Source organism: Pristiophorus japonicus, chromosome 1 (assembly GCF_044704955.1).
Source record: "Pristiophorus japonicus isolate sPriJap1 chromosome 1, sPriJap1.hap1, whole genome shotgun sequence".
NCBI lineage: Eukaryota > Metazoa > Chordata > Chondrichthyes > Pristiophoridae > Pristiophorus > Pristiophorus japonicus.
This window is the reverse complement of record NC_091977.1, coordinates 462,899,550-462,919,665: the sequence shown is the minus strand read 5'-3', so window position 1 is coordinate 462,919,665 and position 20,116 is coordinate 462,899,550. Positions and strand designations below refer to the sequence as shown.

General features: G+C 47.8%; 2 protein-coding genes across 2 annotated transcripts in view; one reads left to right on the top strand and one right to left on the bottom strand.

Annotated features, from left to right (window-relative positions):
• Window positions 1–20,116, bottom strand: part of lrrc69 (leucine rich repeat containing 69) — a 208,438-nt gene that overhangs the window by 179,034 nt on the left and 9,288 nt on the right. Inside the window, exon 2 of the mRNA XM_070893857.1 lies at window positions 18,533–18,659. Coding sequence (XP_070749958.1) covers window positions 18,533–18,659 — 127 coding nt within the window. The remainder of the gene's footprint in view (window positions 1–18,532; window positions 18,660–20,116) is intronic.
• Window positions 50–1,456, top strand: LOC139261454 (octapeptide-repeat protein T2-like; the record flags this gene model as incomplete). The annotated part of the gene is made up of 2 exons (XM_070877064.1): window positions 50–205; window positions 1,337–1,456. Coding segments are annotated over exons 1-2 (276 nt in total), but the record flags the coding sequence as incomplete, so codon positions are not given.

The window sequence follows — 20,116 nt, the reverse complement described above, 5'->3', positions numbered from 1 at the left end:
GAGAGGTCAGAGAGACAGACGTTGCAGAGAGAGGTTGGGGGAGACAGGGATGTCGGAGAGAGAGAGGGGTCAGGGAGAAAGAGAACGGGAGAGAGATGGAGGTCGGGGAGAGAGAGAGAGAAAAAAAGAGAGGGGTCAGAGGGAGAGAGAAAAAGATCGGGGACAGAGAAAAAGGTCGGGGCAGAGAGAAAGGTTGGGGAGAGGGGTCGGGGAGAGAGAGAAAAGTCAGAGAAAGAGAGAGGTCGGAGAGAGAGAGAGAGAGAGAGAGAAACAGAGAGAGTAGTGAGGGGGAGGGAGACAGGTCGGAGATAGGGAGAAAGAGAGAGCTTGGAGAGATGGCAGAGAAAAAGAGGTCAGCGGGAGGGGCGAGAGAATGCGGTCGGAGAGAGGTGGGCGAGAGAGAGGTGGGCGAGAGAGAGAGAGAGAGAGGTGGGCAAGAGAGAGAGAGAGGTGGGCGAGAGAGAGAGAGAGGTGGGCGAGAGAGAGAGAGAGAGAGAGAGGTGGGCGAGAGAGAGAGAGAGAGAGAGAGGTGGGCGAGAGAGAGAGAGAGAGAGAGAGGTGGGCGAGAGAGAGAGAGAGAGAGAGAGGTGGGCGAGAGAGAGAGAGAGAGAGAGAGGTGGGCGAGAGAGAGAGAGAGGGATGGGCGAGAGAGAGAGGTGGGCGAGAGGGGTGGGCGAGAGAGAGAGAGAGAGAGGTGGGCGAGAGAGAGAGAGAGAGAGGTGGGCAAGAGAGAGAGAGAGAGAGGGGCGGGCGAGAGAGAGAGAGGGGGGCGGGCGAGAGAGAGAGGGGGGGGCGAGAGAGAGAGGGGGGCGGGCGAGAGAGAGAGGGGGGCGAGAGAGAGAGGGGGGCGAGAGAGAGAGGGGGCGGGCGAGAGAGAGAGGGGCGGGCGAGAGAGAGAGGGGGCGGGCGAGAGAGAGAGGGGGCGGGCGAGAGAGAGAGAGAGAGGGGCGAGAGAGAGAGAGAGAGAGGGGCGGGCGAGAGAGAGAGAGAGAGAGGGGCGGGCGAGAGAGAGAGAGAGAGAGAGAGCGGGCGAGAGAGAGAAAGAGAGAGAGGCGGGCGAGAGAGAGAGAGAGAGAGGTGGGCGAGAGAGAGAGAGAGAGAGGTGGGCGAGAGAGAGAGAGAGAGAGGTGGGCGAGAGAGAGAGAGAGAGAGGTGGGCGAGAGAGAGAGAGAGAGAGAGGTGGGCGAGAGAGAGAGAGAGAGAGAGAGGTGGGCGAGAGAGAGAGAGGTGGGCGAGAGAGAGAGAGAGAGAGAGGTGGGCGAGAGAGAGAGAGAGAGGTGGGCGAGAGAGAGAGAGAGATGGGCGAGAGAGAGAGAGAGAGAGGTGGGCGAGAGAGAGAGAGAGAGAGAGAGAGGTGGGCGAGAGAGAGAGAGAGAGGTGGGCGAGAGAGAGAGAGAGAGAGGTGGGCGAGAGAGAGAGAGAGAGAGAGAGAGGTGGGCGAGAGAGAGAGAGAGAGAGAGAGGTGGGCGAGAGAGAGAGAGAGAGAGGTGGGCGAGAGAGAGAGAGAGAGAGGTGGGCGAGAGAGAGAGAGAGAGGTGGGCGAGAGAGAGAGAGAGAGAGAGTGGGCGAGAGAGAGAGAGAGGGGTGGGCGAGAGAGAGAGAGAGAGGTGGGCGGAGAGAGAGAGAGAGAGAGAGGTGGGCGAGAGAGAGAGAGAGAGGTGGGCGAGAGAGAGAGAGAGGTGGGCGAGAGAGAGAGAGAGGTGGGCGAGAGAGAGAGAGAGGTGGGCGAGAGAGAGAGAGAGGTGGGCGAGAGAGAGAGAGAGGTGGGCGAGAGAGAGAGAGAGGTGGGCGAGAGAGAGAGAGAGGGTGGGCGAGAGAGAGAGAGAGGTGGGCGAGAGAGAGAGAGAGGTGGGCGAGAGAGAGAGAGAGGTGGGCGAGAGAGAGAGAGAGGTGGGCGAGAGAGAGAGAGAGGTGGGCGAGAGAGAGAGAGAGGTGGGCGAGAGAGAGAGAGAGGTGGGCGAGAGAGAGAGAGAGGTGGGCGAGAGAGAGAGAGAGGTGGGCGAGAGAGAGAGAGGTGGGCGAGAGAGAGAGAGAGAGAGAGAGGTGGGCGAGAGAGAGAGAGAGAGAGGTGGGCGAGAGAGAGAGAGAGAGAGAGAGAGAGAGAGAGAGGTGGGCGAGAGAGAACTTGGAGAGAGAGGTCGGAGAGCGAGGTCAGACAGAGGGGGGAAAGTTCGGAAAGAGAGAGGTCGGAGAGAGAGAGAGTGGTGGAGCGAGATGTCAGAGAGAGAGGTCGGAGGGAGAGAGAGAGAGTGGTCGGAGAGAGAGAGGTCGGAGGGAGAGAGAGAGAGAGGTCGGAGGGAGAGAGAGAGAGAGGTCGGAGGGAGAGAGAGAGAGAGGTCGGAGGGAGAGAGAGAGAGAGGTCGGAGGGAGAGAGAGAGAGAGGTCGGAGGGAGAGAGAGAGAGAGGTCGGAGGGAGAGAGAGAGTGGTCGGAGGGAGAGAGAGAGAGTGGTTGGAGAGAGAGAGAGTAGAGATCACACGAGTCGTCAGAGAGCGAGGTCGGACGCAGAGAGCGAGGCCGGACGCAGAGAGCGAGGCCGGACGCAGAGAGCGAGGCCGGACGCAGAGAGCGAGGCCGGACGCAGAGAGCGAGGCCGGACGCAGAGAGCGAGGCCGGACGCAGAGAGCGAGGCCGGACGCAGAGAGCGAGGCCGGACGCAGAGAGCGAGGCCGGACGCAGAGAGCGAGGCCGGACGCAGAGAGCGAGGCCGGACGCAGAGAGCGAGGCCGGACGCAGAGAGCGAGGCCGGACGCAGAGAGCGAGGCCGGACGCAGAGAGCGAGGCCGGACGCAGAGAGCGAGGCCGGACGCAGAGAGCGAGGCCGGACGCAGAGAGGCCGGTCGCAGAGAGGCCGGTCGCAGAGAGGCCGGTCGCAGAGAGGTCGGTCGCAGAGAGGTCGGTCGCAGAGAGAGAGGTCGCAGAGCGAGAGGTCGCAGAGAGAGAGGTCGCAGAGAGAGGTCGCAGAGCGAGAGGTCGCAGAGCGAGAGGTCGCAGAGAGAGAGGTCGCAGAGAGAGAGGTCGCAGAGAGATTGGAGTGAGAGAGCTTGAAGAGAGAGAGAAGTCGGAGAGAGAAAGAAGTCGGAGAGAGAGAGAGAGAGAGATGTCGGAGAGAGGGAGTGGAATTAGAGGTCAGAGAGGTTGTAGAGAGAGAGACAGGTCGGAGAGAGAGTTTGGGCGAAGAGGAAGAGAGGTCGGAGAGAGAGAGGTCGGAGAGAGAAAAGTGGGAGGGGGAGGTCGGGGAGCGAAAGGGAGAGAGGGGAAAGATGGAGAGGTCAGAGAGAGATGTCGTAGAGAGGTCGGTGAGAGAGAGGGAGGTTGGAGAGAGGACAGTCAGAGAGGTCGGAGAGAGAGAGACGTCGTAGAGGGAGAGTTCATAGAGAGAGGTTGGAGAGAGAGAGAGGTCGGAGAAAGAGAGAGGTCGGGGAGAGGGTGGTTGTGGAGAGAGGTCGGGGAGAGAGAGAGAGGACAGGAAGAAAGAGTCAGAGTGAGAGAGGTCGGAGAGAGGGAGAGAGGGAAATGTCGGAGAGAGAGGGGAGAGGGAGGTCGGAGAGAGAGTTCAGTGAGAGCGAGGTCGAAGAGAGAGAGAGGTCGGGAAGAGAGAGAGATATGTCAGTGAGAGAGAGGGGTCGGAGAGAAAGAGAGAGGGGAATTAGAGGTCAGAGAGGTCGCTGAGAGGTCAGAGAGAGGGAGGTCGGAGAGACAACGGAGAGAAAGAGAGGTCATAGAGAGAGAGAGGTTGGAGGGAGTGTGGTCGGAGAGAGGCCGGAGAGTCAGAGAGAGACGTCAGAGAGAGAGAGACGTCAGAGGGAGAGACGTCAGAGGGAGAGAAAGGTCGGAGAGAGAGAGATCAGAGAAAGTGGTTGGAGAGAGAGAGCGAGAGAGAGATTGGAGAAAGAAAGATTGGAGAGAGGTCGGAGAGAGAGAGAGAGAGAGAGAGAGAGAGAGAGAGAGATCACAGAGAGGTTGGAGAGAGAGATTGGAGAAGGAAAGGTCAGAGACAGGGAGAGGTCAGAGAGAGAGAGAGAGAGAGAGAGAGAGAGGTTGGAGAGGGAAAGGGAGAGAGAGAGAGGTCAGAAAGAGAGAGAGAGAGTCAGAGGTTGGAGAGAGAGGTCGGAGAGGTTGGACAGAGAGGTCGGAGAGAGAGGTTGGAGAGAGGTCGGCGAGAGAGAGAGAAATAGGTTGGAGAGAGAGGTTGGAGAGAGAAATGTCGGAGAGAGAAAGAGGGAGAGGGGAGATAGAGAGGTCGGGGAAATAGTTCGGGGAGATAGTTCAGTGAGAGAGAGGTCAGAGAGAGAGAGGTCAGAGAGAGAAAGAGAGGTCGGGAAGGTTGAAGAGAGAGAGAGGTCGGGAAGAGAGAGAGGTCGGAGAGAGAGGTTGGAGAGGTTGGGCAAAGAGGAGGTCAGGGAGAGAGAGGGAGGTCGGAAAGAATAGATGATGGATGGAGAAAGCACAGGAGATTCAGCAGCTGGCCGACAATCACGACATGCAAGGTTTCCTCAACGCAGTCAAGTCCAGCTGTGGCCCAAGCACCAAGGCCCTACACCACTACTGGCCAAGAATGGAAAGGCACTCATTAAGGAAACCGAGGCAGTCAGGGCCAGCTGGAAGGAGCACTTTGAAGATCTCCTTAACCAAGACTCTGCTTTCGACGCGAATAGCCTCGACTCCATCCCACAGCATGCTACCCGCCACCATCTCAGCAACACCTTAGCCCTGCACAAGGTAGAAAAGTCAGTTCAAGAACAAGGCATCAGGAGCAGATGCAATCCCCACCGAGGCATTAAAGTATGGCGGAGCACTATTGGCACGAATGCATGACCTCATCCCTCTTATCTGGAAGGAGGAGAGCCAGGAGATCTCAGAGATGCCGTAATCGTGACCAGCTTCAAAAAAGGGGACAAGTCCAACTGCAGTAACTACAGAGGAATCTCCCTGCTGTCGGCCACTGGGAAAGTCATTGCAAGAATCCTCCTCAATCATCTCCCCGTGGCTGAAGAGCTCCTCCCAGAGTCGCAATGAGGATTCCGTCCACTAACGGACATGATCTTCAACGCACGATAACGACAAGAGAAATGCAAGGAACAGCATCAACCCTTGTATATGGCCTTCTTTGACCTCACAAAGGCCTTTGACATTGTCAACCATGAGAGACTATGGAGCGTTCTCCTCCAAATCGGCTGCCACCAAAAGTTTGTCACCATCCTCCGCCTGCTCCACGATGACATGCAAGCCGTGATCCAGACCAACCACAGATCCAATCCATGTCCAGACCGGGATCAAGCAGGGCTGTGTCATCGCACCAACGGTTTTCTTGATCTTCCTTGTTGCAATGGTTCATCTCACTCTCAACAAGCTCCCTGCTGGACCTGGAACTAAACTATAGAACACCAATGGGAACCTGTTCAACTTTCGCCACCTCCAGGCTACATCCAAGGTCGCCCCATGCTCTGTCATCGAATTATGGTACGCGGATGATGCTTGCGTCTGCGCACACTGAGGCCGAAATCCAAGCCATCGTCAACACCTTCATTGAGGCATGCAAAACCATGGGCCTTACACTAAACATCCGTAAGATAAAGTTCCGCACCAACCTGACCCCGCCACACAGCACTGCCCCCCGGTCATCAAAATCCACGGTGCGGCCTTGGACAACGTGGACCTTTTTCCATAACTCGGGAGCTGACTATCAGCATGGGCAGACATGGATGATGATGAAATTTAGAATTCAGCAGAGGAGGACTAAGGGTTTAATTAGGAGGGGGGAAATAGAGTACGAGAGTAAGCTTGCAGGGAACATAAAAACTGACTGCAAAAGCTTCTATAGATATGTGAAGAGAAAAAGATTAGTGAAGACTAATGTAGGTCCCTTGCAGACAGAATCAGGTGAAGTCATAATGGGGAACAAGGAAATGGCAGACCAATTGAACAAATACTTTTGGTTCTGTCTTCACTAAGGAAGATATGAATAACCTCGCGAAAATACTAGGGAACCGAGGGTCTAGCGAGAAGGAGGAACTGAGGGAAATCCTTATTAGTCAGAAAATAGCGTTAGGGAAATTGATGGGATTGAAGGCCAATAAATCTCCAGGGCCTGATAGTCTGCATCCCAGAGTACTTAAGGAAGCGGCCCTGGAAATAGTAGATGCATTGGTGGTTATTTTCCAACATTCCATGGACTCTGGTTCAGTTCCTATGGATTGGAGGGTAGCTACTTTAACTCCACTTTTTAAAAAAGCAGGGAGAGAGAAAACAGGGAATTATAGGACTGTTTAGCCTGACATCGATGGTGGGGAAAATGCTGGAATCAATTATTAAAGATGTAATAGCAGAGCATTTGGAAAGCAGTGACAGGATTGGTCCAAGTCAGCATGGATTTATGAAAGGGAAATCATGCTTCACAAATCTTCTAGAATTTTTTGAGGATATAACTAGTAGAGTGGATAAGGGAGAACCAGTGGATGTGGTGGATTTGGACTTTCAAAAGGCTTTTGACAAGGTCCCTCACAGATTAATGTGCAAAGTTAAGGCACATGGTATTGGGGGTAATGTATTGACATGGTTGGCAGACAGAAGCAAAGAGTGGAAATAAACAGGTCCTTTTCAGAATGGCAGGTAGTGACTATAGGGTGCCGCAGGGTTCAGTGCTGGGACTCCAGCTAATAACAATATACATTAATGATTTAGATGAAGGAATTGAATGTAATATCTCCAAGTTTGCAGATGACACTAAACTAGGTGGTGGTGTGAGCTGTGAGGAGGACGTTAAAAGGCTGCAAGGGGACTTGGACAGGTTAGGTGAATGGGCAAATGCATGGCAGATGCAATATAATGTGGATAAGTGTGAGATTATCCACTTTGGTGGCAAAAACAGGAAGGCAGATTATCTGAATGGTGACAGATTAGTAAAAGGGGAGGTGCAACGAGACCTGGGTGTCATAATATATCAGTCATTGAAGGTAGACATGCAGGTACAGCAGGCAGTAAAGAAAGCAAATGGCATGCTGGCCTTCATAGTGAGGGGATTTGAATATAGGAGCTGGGAGATCTTACTGCAGTTGTACAGGGCTTTGGTGAGACCACACCTCGAGTATTGTGTGCAATTTTGGTCTCCTAATCTGAGGAAAGACAGTCTTGCTATTGAGGGAGTGCAGCGAAGGTTCACCAGACTGATTCCCGGGATGACAGGACTGACATATGAAGAAAGACTGGATTAACTAGGCTTATATTCACTGGAATTTAGAAGAATGAGAGGGGATCTCATAGAAACATATAAAATTCTGATGGGGTTGGACAGGTTAGATGCAGGAAGAATGTTCCCGATGTTGGGGAAGTCCAGAGCCAGGGGTCACAGTCTAAGGAGAAGGGGTAAGCCATTTAGGAACGAGATGAGGAGAAACTTCTTCACTCAGAGAATTGTGAACCTGTGGAATTCTCTACCACAGAAAGTTGTTGAGGCCAGTTTGTTAGATGTATTCAAGAGAGAGTTAGATGTGGCCCTTACGGCTAAAGGGATCAAGGAGCATGGAGAGAAAGCTGGAATGGGGTACTGAATTTGCATGATCAGCCCTGATCATATTGAATGGTGGTGCAGGCTCGAAGGACCGAATAACCTACTCCTGCACCTATTTTCTATGTTTTTATGTCCAAAACCGCCTCTAGTGTGCCAGTGCAGCCTTCGGTCGCCTGAGGAAGAGAGCATTTGAGACTAGGATCTAAAATCTGGCACCGAGCTTATAGTCTACATGATACCCGCTCTGCTATATGGCTCAGAGACGTGGACCAGATACAGCAGACATCTTAAAGCGCTGGAGTAGTACCACCAACCTTGCCTCCTCAAGATCCTGCAAATCTACTGGGAGGATAGACACACCAACATCCACAGCATCGAAGCACTGACAATGCTCGACCAGCTGCGTTGTGCGGGCCACATCGTCCACGTGCCCGACACAAGATTCCCTAAGCAAGCGCTCTACTCGTAACTCCTACACAGCAAGCTAGCCCCAGGTGGGCAGAGGAACTGTTTCAAGGACACCCTCAAAGCCTCCTTGATAAAGTGCAACATCCCCACCGGCACCTGGGAATCCCTGGCCCAAGACCATCAAAAATGGAGGAAGAGTATCCAAGAGGGCGCTGAGCACCTCAAGTCTCATCGCCGAGAGCATGCAGAAATAAGGCACAGACAGCGGAAGGACCATACGGCAAACCAGGCTCCCCACCCACCCTTTCCTTCAACCACTGTCTGTCCCATCTGTGACAGAATTCCCGCATTGGACTGTACAGTCACCTGAGAACTCACTTTTAGAGCGGAAGCAAGTCTTCCTCGATTCCCAGGGAGTGCCTATGATGATGAGGTGGGAAAGCAAGTTGTGAGGAGGATGCAAAGAATCTGCAAAGGAATATAGATAGGCTAAGTGAGAGGGCAAAAATTTGGCAGATGGAGTATAATGTGGGAGAATGTGAGGTTGTCCATTTTGGTAGGAAAAATAAAAAAGCAAATTATTTAAATGGAGAGATTACAAAATGCTGCGGTACAGAGGGATCTGGGGGTCCTTGTACATGAAACACAAAAAATTAGCATGCAGGTACAGTAATTAGGAAAGCAAATAGAATGTTTGACTTTATTGCAAAGGGGATGGAGTATGAAAGTAGGGAAGTACTGCTACAACTGTACAGGGCGTTGGTGACACCACATCCGGAGTACTGCGTACAGTTTTCGTCTCCTTATTTAAGGAGGGATATATTTGCATTGGAGGCAGTTCAGAGGTTGATTCCTGAGATGAAGGGTTTGTCATATAGTTGAGCAGGTTGGATCTATAGTCGTTGGAATTTAGAAGAATGAGAAGTTATCTTATTGAAACATCTAAAGATTGAGGGGGCTTGACAGGGTAGATGCAGAGAATATATTTTCCCTCATTCTGGAATCTAGAACGAAGGTCAGTTTCAGAATAAGGGGTCACCCATTTAAAACAGAAATGAGGAGGAATTTCTTCTCTCAGTGGGTCGTGAACCTTTGGAATTCTCTACCCCAGAGAGCTGTGGAGGCTGGGTCATTGAATATATTTAAGATGGAGATAGACAGATTTTTGAAAGTCAAGGGTTATGGGGAGAGGGTGGGGAAGTGGAGTTGAGGCCAAGATCGGATCAGTCTTGATCTTATTGAATGGCAGAGCAGACTCGAGGGACCAGATGGCCTACTCCTGCTTATAATTCTTATGTTCTTATGTTGAATTTGAAAGCTATTTTCCAGACTCTAAAGATCAGTAAAAAATGATTTTGAAAATACTTAATCCACTTCTTTTGTGTTCACTCCATTTTATATTTTAGTTTCATTTTGATATGGAACGACTCAAACAAATTCCTCATGATCTTAGTTAGCAATGTTCTTTTAATCACAAGACTGCAAAGTTTCCTATGTGTTGGACTAATGTTCGGCATATAATATATATTGATTTTATAGTGGGGGGGTGGTACATCTGTAGGAGTACCAACACAATGTACTATCGAGTGGTGCGATTAATGGTTGATTCTGCTGTATTCTGTCAGGTTTCTGGTGCTGAGTAGGATTGAAGTAGTATTGAAGTATTAAAATAATGGAGAGCATCGACATTGTAGAAGTAAATATGAGTGATGTGGAGGAGGAGGAGGTGGCCGAAGTGGGTGAGGTGGGAGAGGAAAGGGGCAGACGAAGGCGCTCCAAGTGCTTCACCGAGGAGGCCAATGCTGCCCTGATCTCCGAGGTAGAGAATCGATGGGCCCAAATGACCCAGGGTGGTCGTGGGAAACCACGACCCAGAGTATATCGGAGGATCTGGTGCGAGATCACCAAAGTGGTGTCCTCAACCACCTACAAAGTCAAAGAGTCTAACCAGTGCCACAAGCGCTGGAACGACCTCGTTGATTCCGGCAAAATAGTAAATGTATTTAATAAATTGTAATGATGCAATAATTAATTTAAATGTAGATCTGCTGGATTGTAGTTAGGGTGGTAATCTTGGTGTCATGCGCTTAATCCTAATCTCAATCTTATTAAAGTTATTCTCAGACGGTAGATATAACCATGCATTCAATTGCATATGAAGCACATTAGCATATAATGTTAATAAGTAGCATGGGATAACTAATTGGGGATTGTCTGTGTGTTCTGCTGTATGTGTTGTGTAATAGTAATAATAATCTGATATCTGTCAGTAATCTGATAATAGTACCTAGACAATGATCTTATGGCATGCTCTTGTCACCTTTGCAGAAGCTTTCAGAAAATCATTCAGAGCAGCGACGTACTGGTGGAGGACCAGCAGATGTGACCTCGCTGATCGAACTCGAGGAGCGGGTGTTGCTTTAGTGGGGGTCAACAACCGGTCGGCCACCCGTGGTGTTGAACCGGTTCTTGCGCCTCATGAGTAATGTATAAACCATTGGTGATTTAAAGTATGCCATTTTAGTATAATATATTGATGTAATAAATGATAGGATCATGAAATATCATTGTAATGCAATGCAGATTCTGTACTATGATGTTAATTATATGTGATGTCTTTCAGTATATTTATAGCAGTAGTGTTGCTCCTTGTACATATGCCTGCGTAGTGTAAGCATTTTCATGTGACCCTAGCAACCCCTTCTCTTCCACTAACCTCATTTATGTTTTCTAGGTCACCAGGTCTCACAGGCTTTCCAGGTTCCCCAAACGCCCCAGATTTGTCAGTCTTCACAGGATCCCCAGGTTCCCGTGGTTCCACCTGTTGTCTCCAGAGGCGAGGAGGCAAGCGCTTCTCCTGTTCTTCTGCAGGTCCTCCAATCCACCGAGGACAGTGAGGAGGTGGAAGAGCCTGCAACAATCTCATCGTGTGTTCCTGTGGCCACGTCCTCTTCCACCGAGCAAGTAGTGAGGCCAAGCTCCTTACAGCAGGGCACCCAGAGTGCTTCCATGCTTGCGCCGACTCCACGGAGGTTGGTTCGGCGATGTTGGACTGCTCGAAGACTGGAATATTTAAATGTTGACATGGTGAATCTGTCCAGGACAAACATCGACATAGGTCAGGAGCTCCTCCAAGCAATGGGCGGGTTAACTGGCCACGTTGCAGCTCTGACCACGATAGTCTCGCAGGAGACGTCGCAGATGGTAGCGGTGGTGATGGGAGAGGATAGCTGAGTCCACGGATGCCAGAGGGCAGCCAGTGGTCCCGGAATACAGCACTGCACCCTAAGGTGCCGTACCCCATTGCCACCGACATATGCGAGTCAGAAGAAAGCTCTTGCTTCTGACTCGGAGGACATTTCCTTGGAAACGTCCTCTCCATCTCCAGCCCCATCAATTAATCTGCAATCATCCCCCACACAGCAGCAGTGCTCGAGGTGCCCTGCTGCAAGGCGGCTTGGACTTGGTAGGGGAAGAGGAAGAGGTGGTGTTCAGATCAGGGGGGGTTAAAGGAAAGGAAAAGCGTGGCCACAGGTAGGGAGGGTGGATTATTGTTAAAAAATTTGTTGACTGTTAGAAATATAACAAATACCCACCCACCTAATTGGTTTTTAAAGTATGATGGTGTTGTTTTTATTATAAATCTTATTTGTCATTTAAAACATTTTCACTGTTGGGGTGGGGGGTACATGGGTGTTAACTGTTAATGGTGTTTGTTTGTTTTTTAAAGTTGAAAACTTTTATAAACAGTAAAAAAAATGATTTAACTTTACATTGTTGAGCAGTGTCTTCAAATAGCAGAAATGTTAAGCATATACAAAGTTTGCAAACACTGGCGAGACCAGGAAAGGCAAAGATGAACCGTAATGCAACGCAACTGTAACGGTCACCAACGTAACGCAAAGCGTTCATTTATGAGCTGCTGACGCAATAGTCTTGCAACTAAGTAACTACCACGAGGGGTGGGGGCCTGGTTTCAACGCCAGCCTGATTGTCCTCGTCCTCCTCTTCCGTCTCTCCTCTCTCCTGAGGTGGACCGGCAGTCCCAGTCCACTCCTGATAGTACAGCACACCACGATGAACTGAGCGACCTGCTCAGGGTGTTATTGTAATTCGCCTCCCGAGTGGTCCAGGCATCTGAAGCGCTACTTCACCACTCCAATTGTCTTTGACGATATTACATGCGGCTTTCATTGTATCGCTTTTCGGCTTCTGTCTGGGGCTTACGCAGGGGAGGTCATCAGCCATTGGCAAGGCCTTATCCTTCATCCCCCAGCATCCAACCGTGACCTTGTGGCTGACTGTTAAAACAGGTCAGAGACAGTGCTCTCATGCAAGATGTGCGCATCATGGATGCTCCCTGGAAAATTACCATTTACCGCCATGATTATTTGCTTGTGATCAACGGGTTGCAAATTCAGGGAGTGGAATCCCTTTCGGTTCCGAAACTCCTCTGCATCCTGAAAAGATGCTCGCATAGCGATGTGCGTACACTCTATTGCTCCCTGCACCTTGGTGAAATTTGCTATTCTCGAGAAACACAAAGCCCTCTCAGTCTATGTCGCCCTGGTCACAGGGAAGCTTATAAAAGTCCATCCTGTGTGTGTAAAGGGCTTCGAATGCAGCAATGTGTAGCGTACTGAGAAATACCGCAAATGTCGCTAGCTGAGGCCTGAAAGGAGTCTGATGCAGAGAAGGAAAGTGCCACAGTAACCTTGACCTCAACGGGCAGTGTGGTCCTAATGGTGCTGTTAGGCTGCAGATCTCCCTTGATGAGCTGGCATATCTCACTGATGACCTCCTTTCGGAAGCGCAGCCTCCTAAGGCACGTGTTATCGGACAAGTCCAGGTATGATCGCTTATCCCTGTAAGTGCGTTGGATGTAAGGTTCCCTCCTTCTCAGCAGTCTGCCACCTCTTTGATTGGGCACATAATGCTCTTCAACATACCTTCTCCCATCTCTGGTCTGCAGCATGTGAGCTGTCATCAATACTGGCTGAGAAATTACAGGTCCCATTACTATAATAATGCCCTAATTTATATGTATTCAAAATTATTAAATTTGTCCTCTAAAAACTCAATAAATGCTAATTCACCACAATATGATTAGATGATTGCCAAGAGATTTTAAAAACACCTTAAAAGCACTCACAAATTACTTCAAAGCTCCCATGAACTTGAAGCAGCCTTTTATCAAAAGTCCTCCGAATTACAAAATGGCATCCATGCTACAGGGTTAAGGTCAGGTGATTGCAGCTTTTTGAGAGCATTTTTTTGGGTGAGCGATCATTTGGGCGACATGTTGAAAGTAATGCTCAGCGATATTCTGGGCAGTATTTTGGCGTTAGTTTCCATTATAAACAGTCTTCTGGATGATGTCAGAATTTTAAAAAAAATATGGGCAGGCGGTTCAGCTAATTCTTGGCGTTAACTGCATGCCGAAACTTACGCCGGTGATATATAGGCAATAATTGGGTATTCATTTCCATTTTTAATCAAATATAGGCATTAGACTAAATGTTAGTGGTTAAATGGGTGAAACCTGTGGAAAGTCTAGCCCATTGTATTGGAAGTCAAACATACCAATTACAAAATTCTACATTTATAACTTGGGTAAGGAACCAGAGGGCTTCCGGTGCTGCTGCACTACACCAATACTAGTCTGTAACCTTGAGAAAAATAGAAAAAGACAAGGAAAAAAGGACCTTTGTTCTAGCCATTTGTGATTCTCTAGAATACTTTGTTAATTTATAGCTTATCTTGCTGTAATGACCGGCAGACTTCTCACTCGAGATGGTGTAGCAAAGGTGAAAGAGGAACAAAACTGATCATGGTGGCCCTGAAGGATGAAGGATTCATTTCAGCAGCACAGTTCCAAAAAATAAACTTAATAATAGTTATATTTTTAAGATATAAATACCTTGCATAGACAAATATTCACACACATAATATACTTATTAGAACACAATGTTTAATATACATCTGCATGTTCAATTGTAGTCTATTTGCCACCTCTTCCCACACAACTAATCACAGAAATTGAAGGCACAGAAAGAGGTCATTCAGTCCATCGTGTCTGTGCCGGTCAAAAAAGAGCTATCCAAATTAATCCCACTTTCTATCTCTTGGTCCGTAGCCTTGTACGTTACGAGACATTAAGTCCATATCCAAGTACTTTTTAAATGCTGTGAGGGTTTCTGTCTCTTTCATCCCTTCAGGCAGCGAGTTCCAGACCCCCGCCACCATCTGGGTGAAAAAGGTTTTCCTCAACTCCCCTTTACTTTAAATCTATGTCCCCTGGTTATTGACCTCTCTGCTGAGGGAAATAGGTCCTTCCTATCCACTCTGTCTAGGCTCCATATAATTTTATGCACCTCAATTAAGTCTCCTCTCAGCCTCCTCCATTCCAAAGAAAACAATCCCAGCCTATTCAAACTTTCCTCACTGCAAAATTCTCCAGTCCTGGCACCATTCTCATAAATCTCCTCTGTACCCTCAAGTGCAGTGACATCTTTCCTGTGATCTGGTTACCAGAACCAGATCTCTTCCTGCAGTCTCCAGCTTTCTTCCTCACTATCAACCTCATGGACTAAAGTGGACTGGGAAAGTGTAGGACGGTTGATGAACAGTGGTGTACATTTAAGGAGATATTTCACAACTCTCAAGAAAAATATATTCCAGTGAGGAGGAAAGGGTGTAAGAGAAAAGATAGCCATCCGTGGCTAACTAAAGAAATAAAGGACGGTATCTAATTAAAAACAAGGGCATACAAAGTGGCCAAAGCTAGTGGGAGGACAGAAGATTGGGAAACTTTTAAAAGCCAGCAAAGAATGACTAAAAAAATTAACAAAGGGAAGATAGACTATGAAAGTAAACTAGCACAATATATAAAAACAAATCGCAAGAGTTTCTATAGGGTATATAAAAAAGGAAAAGAGTGGCAAAAGTAAATGTTGGTCCCTTAGGACAAAACTGGGGAATTAGTAAAGGGGAACATGGAGATGGGAAACCCTAAACAAATATTTTTTATCAGTCTTTACAGTGGAGGACACTAACAATATTCCAACAGTGGATAGTCAAGGGGCTATGGGGGGGGGGGGGGGGGAAACTTAACAATCACAAAGGAGGTGGTACTCAGTAAGATAATGGGACTAAAGGCGGATAAATCCTTTGGACTTGATGGCTTGCATCCTAGGGTCTTAAGAGAAGTAGTAGCAGAGATTGTGGATGCATTGGTTATAATTTATCAAAATTCCCTGGATTCTGGGGAGTTCCCAGCAGATTGGAAAACTGCAAATGTAATGACCCTATTTAAAAAAAGGAGGCAGATAAAAAGCAGGAAACTATAGACCAGTTAGCCGAACATCTGTGGTTGGGAAAATGTTGGGAGTCCATTGTTAAAGAAGCAGTAGCAAGACATTTGGAAAAGCAAAATTCGGTCAGGCAGAGTCAGCATGGATTTATGAAGGGGAAGTCATGTTTGGCAAATTTGCTGGAATTCGTTGAGAATGTAACGAACAGGGTGGATAAAGGGGAACCAGCGGATGTGGTGTATTTGGACTTCCAGAAGGCATTTGACAAGGTGCCACATAAAACGTTACTGCAAAAGATAAAAGTTCACGGGTTGGGGGTAATATATTAGCATGGATAGAGGATTGGCTAACTAACAGAAAACAGAGTTGGGATAAATGATTCATTCTCTGTTTGGCAATCTGTAACTAGTTGGGTGCCGCAGGGATCAATGCTGGGACCCCAACTATTTACAACCTATATTAACGACTTGGAAGAAGGGACTGAGTGTAACGTGGCCAAGTTTACTGACGATTCAAAGATGGGAGGAAAAGCAATGTATGAGGAGGACACAAAAAATCTGCAAAAGGACATAGACAGGCTAAGTGAGTGGGCAAAAATTTGGCAGATGGAATATAATGTTGGAAAGTGTGAGGTCATGCACTTTGGCAGAAAAAAAATCAAAGAGCAAGTTATTATTTAAATGGAGAAAGATTGCAAAGTGCTGCAGTACAGGGGAACCTAGGGGTACTTGTGCATGAAACACAAAAGAATAGTATGCAGGTACAGCAAGTGATCAGGAAGGCCAATGGAATCTTGGCCTTTATTGCAAAGGGGATGGAGTATAAAAGCATGGAAGTCTTGCTACAGCTATACAGGGTATTGGTGAGGCCACACCTGGAATACTGCGTGCAGTTTTGGTTTCCATACTTACAAAAAGATATACTTGCTTTGGAGGCAGTTCAGAGAAGGTTCACTAGGTTGATTCCGGGGATCAAAATTTGCGGATGACACTAAGTTGGGTGGCAGTGTGAGCTGCGAGGAGGATGCTATGAGGCTGCAGAGTGACTTGGATAGGTTAGGTGAGTGGGCAAATGCATGGCAGATGAAGTATAATGTGGATAAATGTGAGGTTATCCACTTTGGTGGTAAAAACAGAGAGACAGACTATTATCTGAATGGTGACAGATTAGGAAAAGGGCAGGTGCAACGAGACCTGGGTGTCATGGTACATCAGTCATTGAAGGTTGGCATGCAGGTACAGCAGGCGGTTAAGAAGGCAAATGGCATGTTGGCCTTCATAGCGAGAGGATTTGAGTACAGGGGTAGGGATGTGTTGCTACAGTTGTATAGGGCCTTGGTGAGGCCACACCTGGAGTATTGTGTACAGTTTTGGTCTCCTAACTTGAGGAAGGACATTCTTGCTATTGAGGGAGTGTAGCAAAGGTTCACCAGATGGATTCCCAGGATGGCAGGACTGACATATCAAGAAAGACTGGATCAACTGGGCTTGTATTCACTGGAATTCAGAAGAATGAGAGGGGATCTCATAGAAACATTTAAAATTCTGACAGGTTTAGACAGGTTAGGTGCAGGAAGAATGTTCCCAATATTGGGGATGTCCAGAACCAGGGGTCACAGTCTAAGGATAAGGGGTAAGCCATTTAGGACCGAGATGAGGAGAAACTTCTTCACCCAGAGAGTGGTGAACCTATGGAATTCTCTACCGCAGAAAGTTGTTGAGGCCAATTCACTAAATATATTCAAAAAGGAGTTAGATGTAGTCCTTACTGCTAGGGGGATCAAAGGGTATGGCGAGAAAGCAGGAATGGGGTACTGAAGTTGCATGTTCAGCCATGAACTCATTGAATGGCGGTGCAGGCTCGAAGGGCCGAATGGCCTACTCCTGCACCTATTTTCTATGTTTCTATGTTTCTATGAGGGGGTTGACTCATGAGGAAAGGTTGAGTAGGTTGGGCCTCTACTCACTGGAATTCAGAAGAATGAGAGGTGCTCCTATACTCAAATTCTCTCGCTATAAAGGCCAACATGCCATTTGCGTATAAGATTATGAGGGGGCTTGACAAGGTGGATGTAGAGAGGATGTTTCCACTGATGGGAGAGACTGGAACTAGAGGGCATGATCTTAGAATAAGGGGCCGCCCATTTAAAACTGAGATGAGGAGAAATTTCTTCTGTCAGAGGGTTGTAAATCTGTGGAATTCGCTGCCTCAGAGCTGTGGAAGCTGGGACATTGAATAAATAGAAGACAGAAATAGACAGATTCTTAAACGATAAGGGGATAAGGGATTATGGGGAGCGTGCAGGGAAGTGGACCCGAGTCCATGATCAGATCGGCCATGATCTTATTGAATGGAGGAGCAAGCTCGGGGGGGGGGGCCGCATGGCCTACTCCTGCTCCTATTTCTTATGTTCTTATCGACCCTCCTGGTTACCTCCTTAAAAAATTCATCAGACATGACCTTCCCTTAATAAATCTATGCTGACTGTCCTTGATTAATCAGTGCCTTTCTAAATGACGATTAATACCGTCCCTTGGAATTTTTCCAATAATTCGGCCACCATCAAGGTTAGGCTGAGTGGCCTGTAATTACTGGGTCTATCCCTTTCTCCTTTTTTAAACATCAGTACAATATTAGCAGTCCTCTAGTACAACACCTGTAACCAGAGAGGATTGAAAAATTATGGTCCGAGCCTCCGGTATTTCCTCCCTTGCTTCTCATAACAGTCTGGGATACATTTCATCCGGGCCTGATGATTTATCTACTTTCAAAAATGCTAAACCCCTTAATACTTCCTCTCACTATGTTTATCTCATCTAATATTTTGCACTCAACTAAAATGTCTGCATCGTCCCTCTCTTTTATGAAGACAAACGCAAAGTATTCATTAAGAACCATACCCAAGTCTTCCACCTCCACACACAGGTTACCTTTATGGTCACTACACTATGTATTTATAAAACATCTTTGGGTTTTCCTTGATTTTACTTGCCAATATTTTTTCATACCTTCTCTTTGCTTTCCTAATTTCCTTTTTAATTTCACCCCTGCACTTTCTAGATCCTCTAGGCTTTCTGCATTATTTAGGTCTCAGGATCTGATATAAGCACCCCTGTTTTGCCTTCTCCTACCCTGTACCCCAGTCAGCATCCAAGGGACTCTAGATTTGGAGTCCCACCCTTTATCTTTGTGGGAATCTATATGTAACAGCTCAGTATCTAAAATTAATGTAATAAACTGACTTTCATAATTAATTGATTTGAAAAATGTAAGCAAGAATTGAGAGCATTCGTTATATTTACCAAACACACTTGGAGACAGCTTGTCTAGCTTGTTACCAAACAAGTGGAGCTTCCTTAATTTTCTTAGATGCTTCAGAACTTCTGGAAGTGATTCGAGGGAATTATTTCCCAAGTTGAGCTCTGTCAACTAAAAAATAGTTTATAAGGGTTTTGGATATACTGTACTATGAAACAGAAATAAATAGTCAGCCAAGTTTATACAACAACTGTTACCACTACATTAGGGATGTCCAAACACTTTTGTATTCATGTGCTTCTTGGGTCCATACCATCCTCTTAAGCAGTCCCTCGGAATCAAGAATGACCATAGAGCCTCAAGGGCCACATATAGGGCCCAAGTTTCCACACGATAAAAAACGGGCGCCCCTCCGAGTTGGGCGCCCCGTTTTTCGCGCCGAAAAAAAAACGCGCGATTCTGGAGCGCCCTGCAGCTCCATGTCTGCTTGGCATGGCGCCCAGGGGGACGGAGCCTACCACTCGCGCCGATTTTGTAAGTGGGAGGGGGCGGGTACCATTTAAATTAGTTTTTTTTCCTGCCGGCAACCCTGCGTGTGCGCGTTGGAGCGTTCGCGCAGTGTGAAGGAAACATTGGCACTCGGCCATTTTTGTAGTTCTTTGTAGCTGTTTAATTTTTGAACATTTTTTAATAAAAGCACATTGCTATCAGCACATCAGCACTGAGGCTTCTTGCAGCAGTGAGAAGGCTGCAGGAAGTGTCAGAAAGTTGAGGCAGCCGTTTCCCTCCCCCCCCCCCCCCCCCCCGCCCGCTGCCGGGAACGGCTTCCTTCCTTCTCTTCTCTTCTCTTCTCTTCTCTTCTCTTCTCTTCTCTTCTCTTCTCTTCTCTTCTCTTCTCTCTCTCCTCCCCCCCCCCCCCAGGAACGAACAGCTGCCTGCTTCCCCCCCCCCACGGGAACGAACGGCTGACTCCTCCCCCCCCGCCCCCCCCGGCGGGAACGGGTGCCTCAACTTGTGAGGCTTCCTGCAGCATTCTCCCTGGCTGAAGCACTTTCACACAGGTAGGAAGATGGTTTATTTAATCTTTTCTTTGCTTATAAATTTTTATTCAGGTTGGATTTATTTGCATAATATTTGTAGAAGTATAAATAAGGATTTATTATAGAATTTAATGACTTCCCTTCCCCCCCCTCCCCCCCCCCCACCTCGTTCTGGACGCCTAATTTGTAACCTGCGCCTGATTTTTTAATGTGTAGACAAGGTTTTTTCAGTTCTACAAAAATCTTCACTTGCTCCATTCTAAGTTAGTTTGGAGTACATTTTCACTGTGGAAACTTTCAAATCAGGAGTCAGTGGCCGGACACGCCCCCTTTTGAAGAAAAAATTCTGTTCCAAAGTAGAACTGTTCTAACTGACTAGAACTGCAGAAAAAAAAATGTGGAGAATTGCGATTTCTAAGATAGTCCGTTCTCCACCAGTTGCTCCTAAAAATCAGGTGCAAATCATGTGGAAACTTGGGCCCATAAAGTTCAGAGATTTTTTTTTTAAAAAAGAGAAAAATTGCAAATGTTGGCAACCTGAAACAAAATAAAACAATACTGGGAATATATAGCAACTCAAGTCAGTTA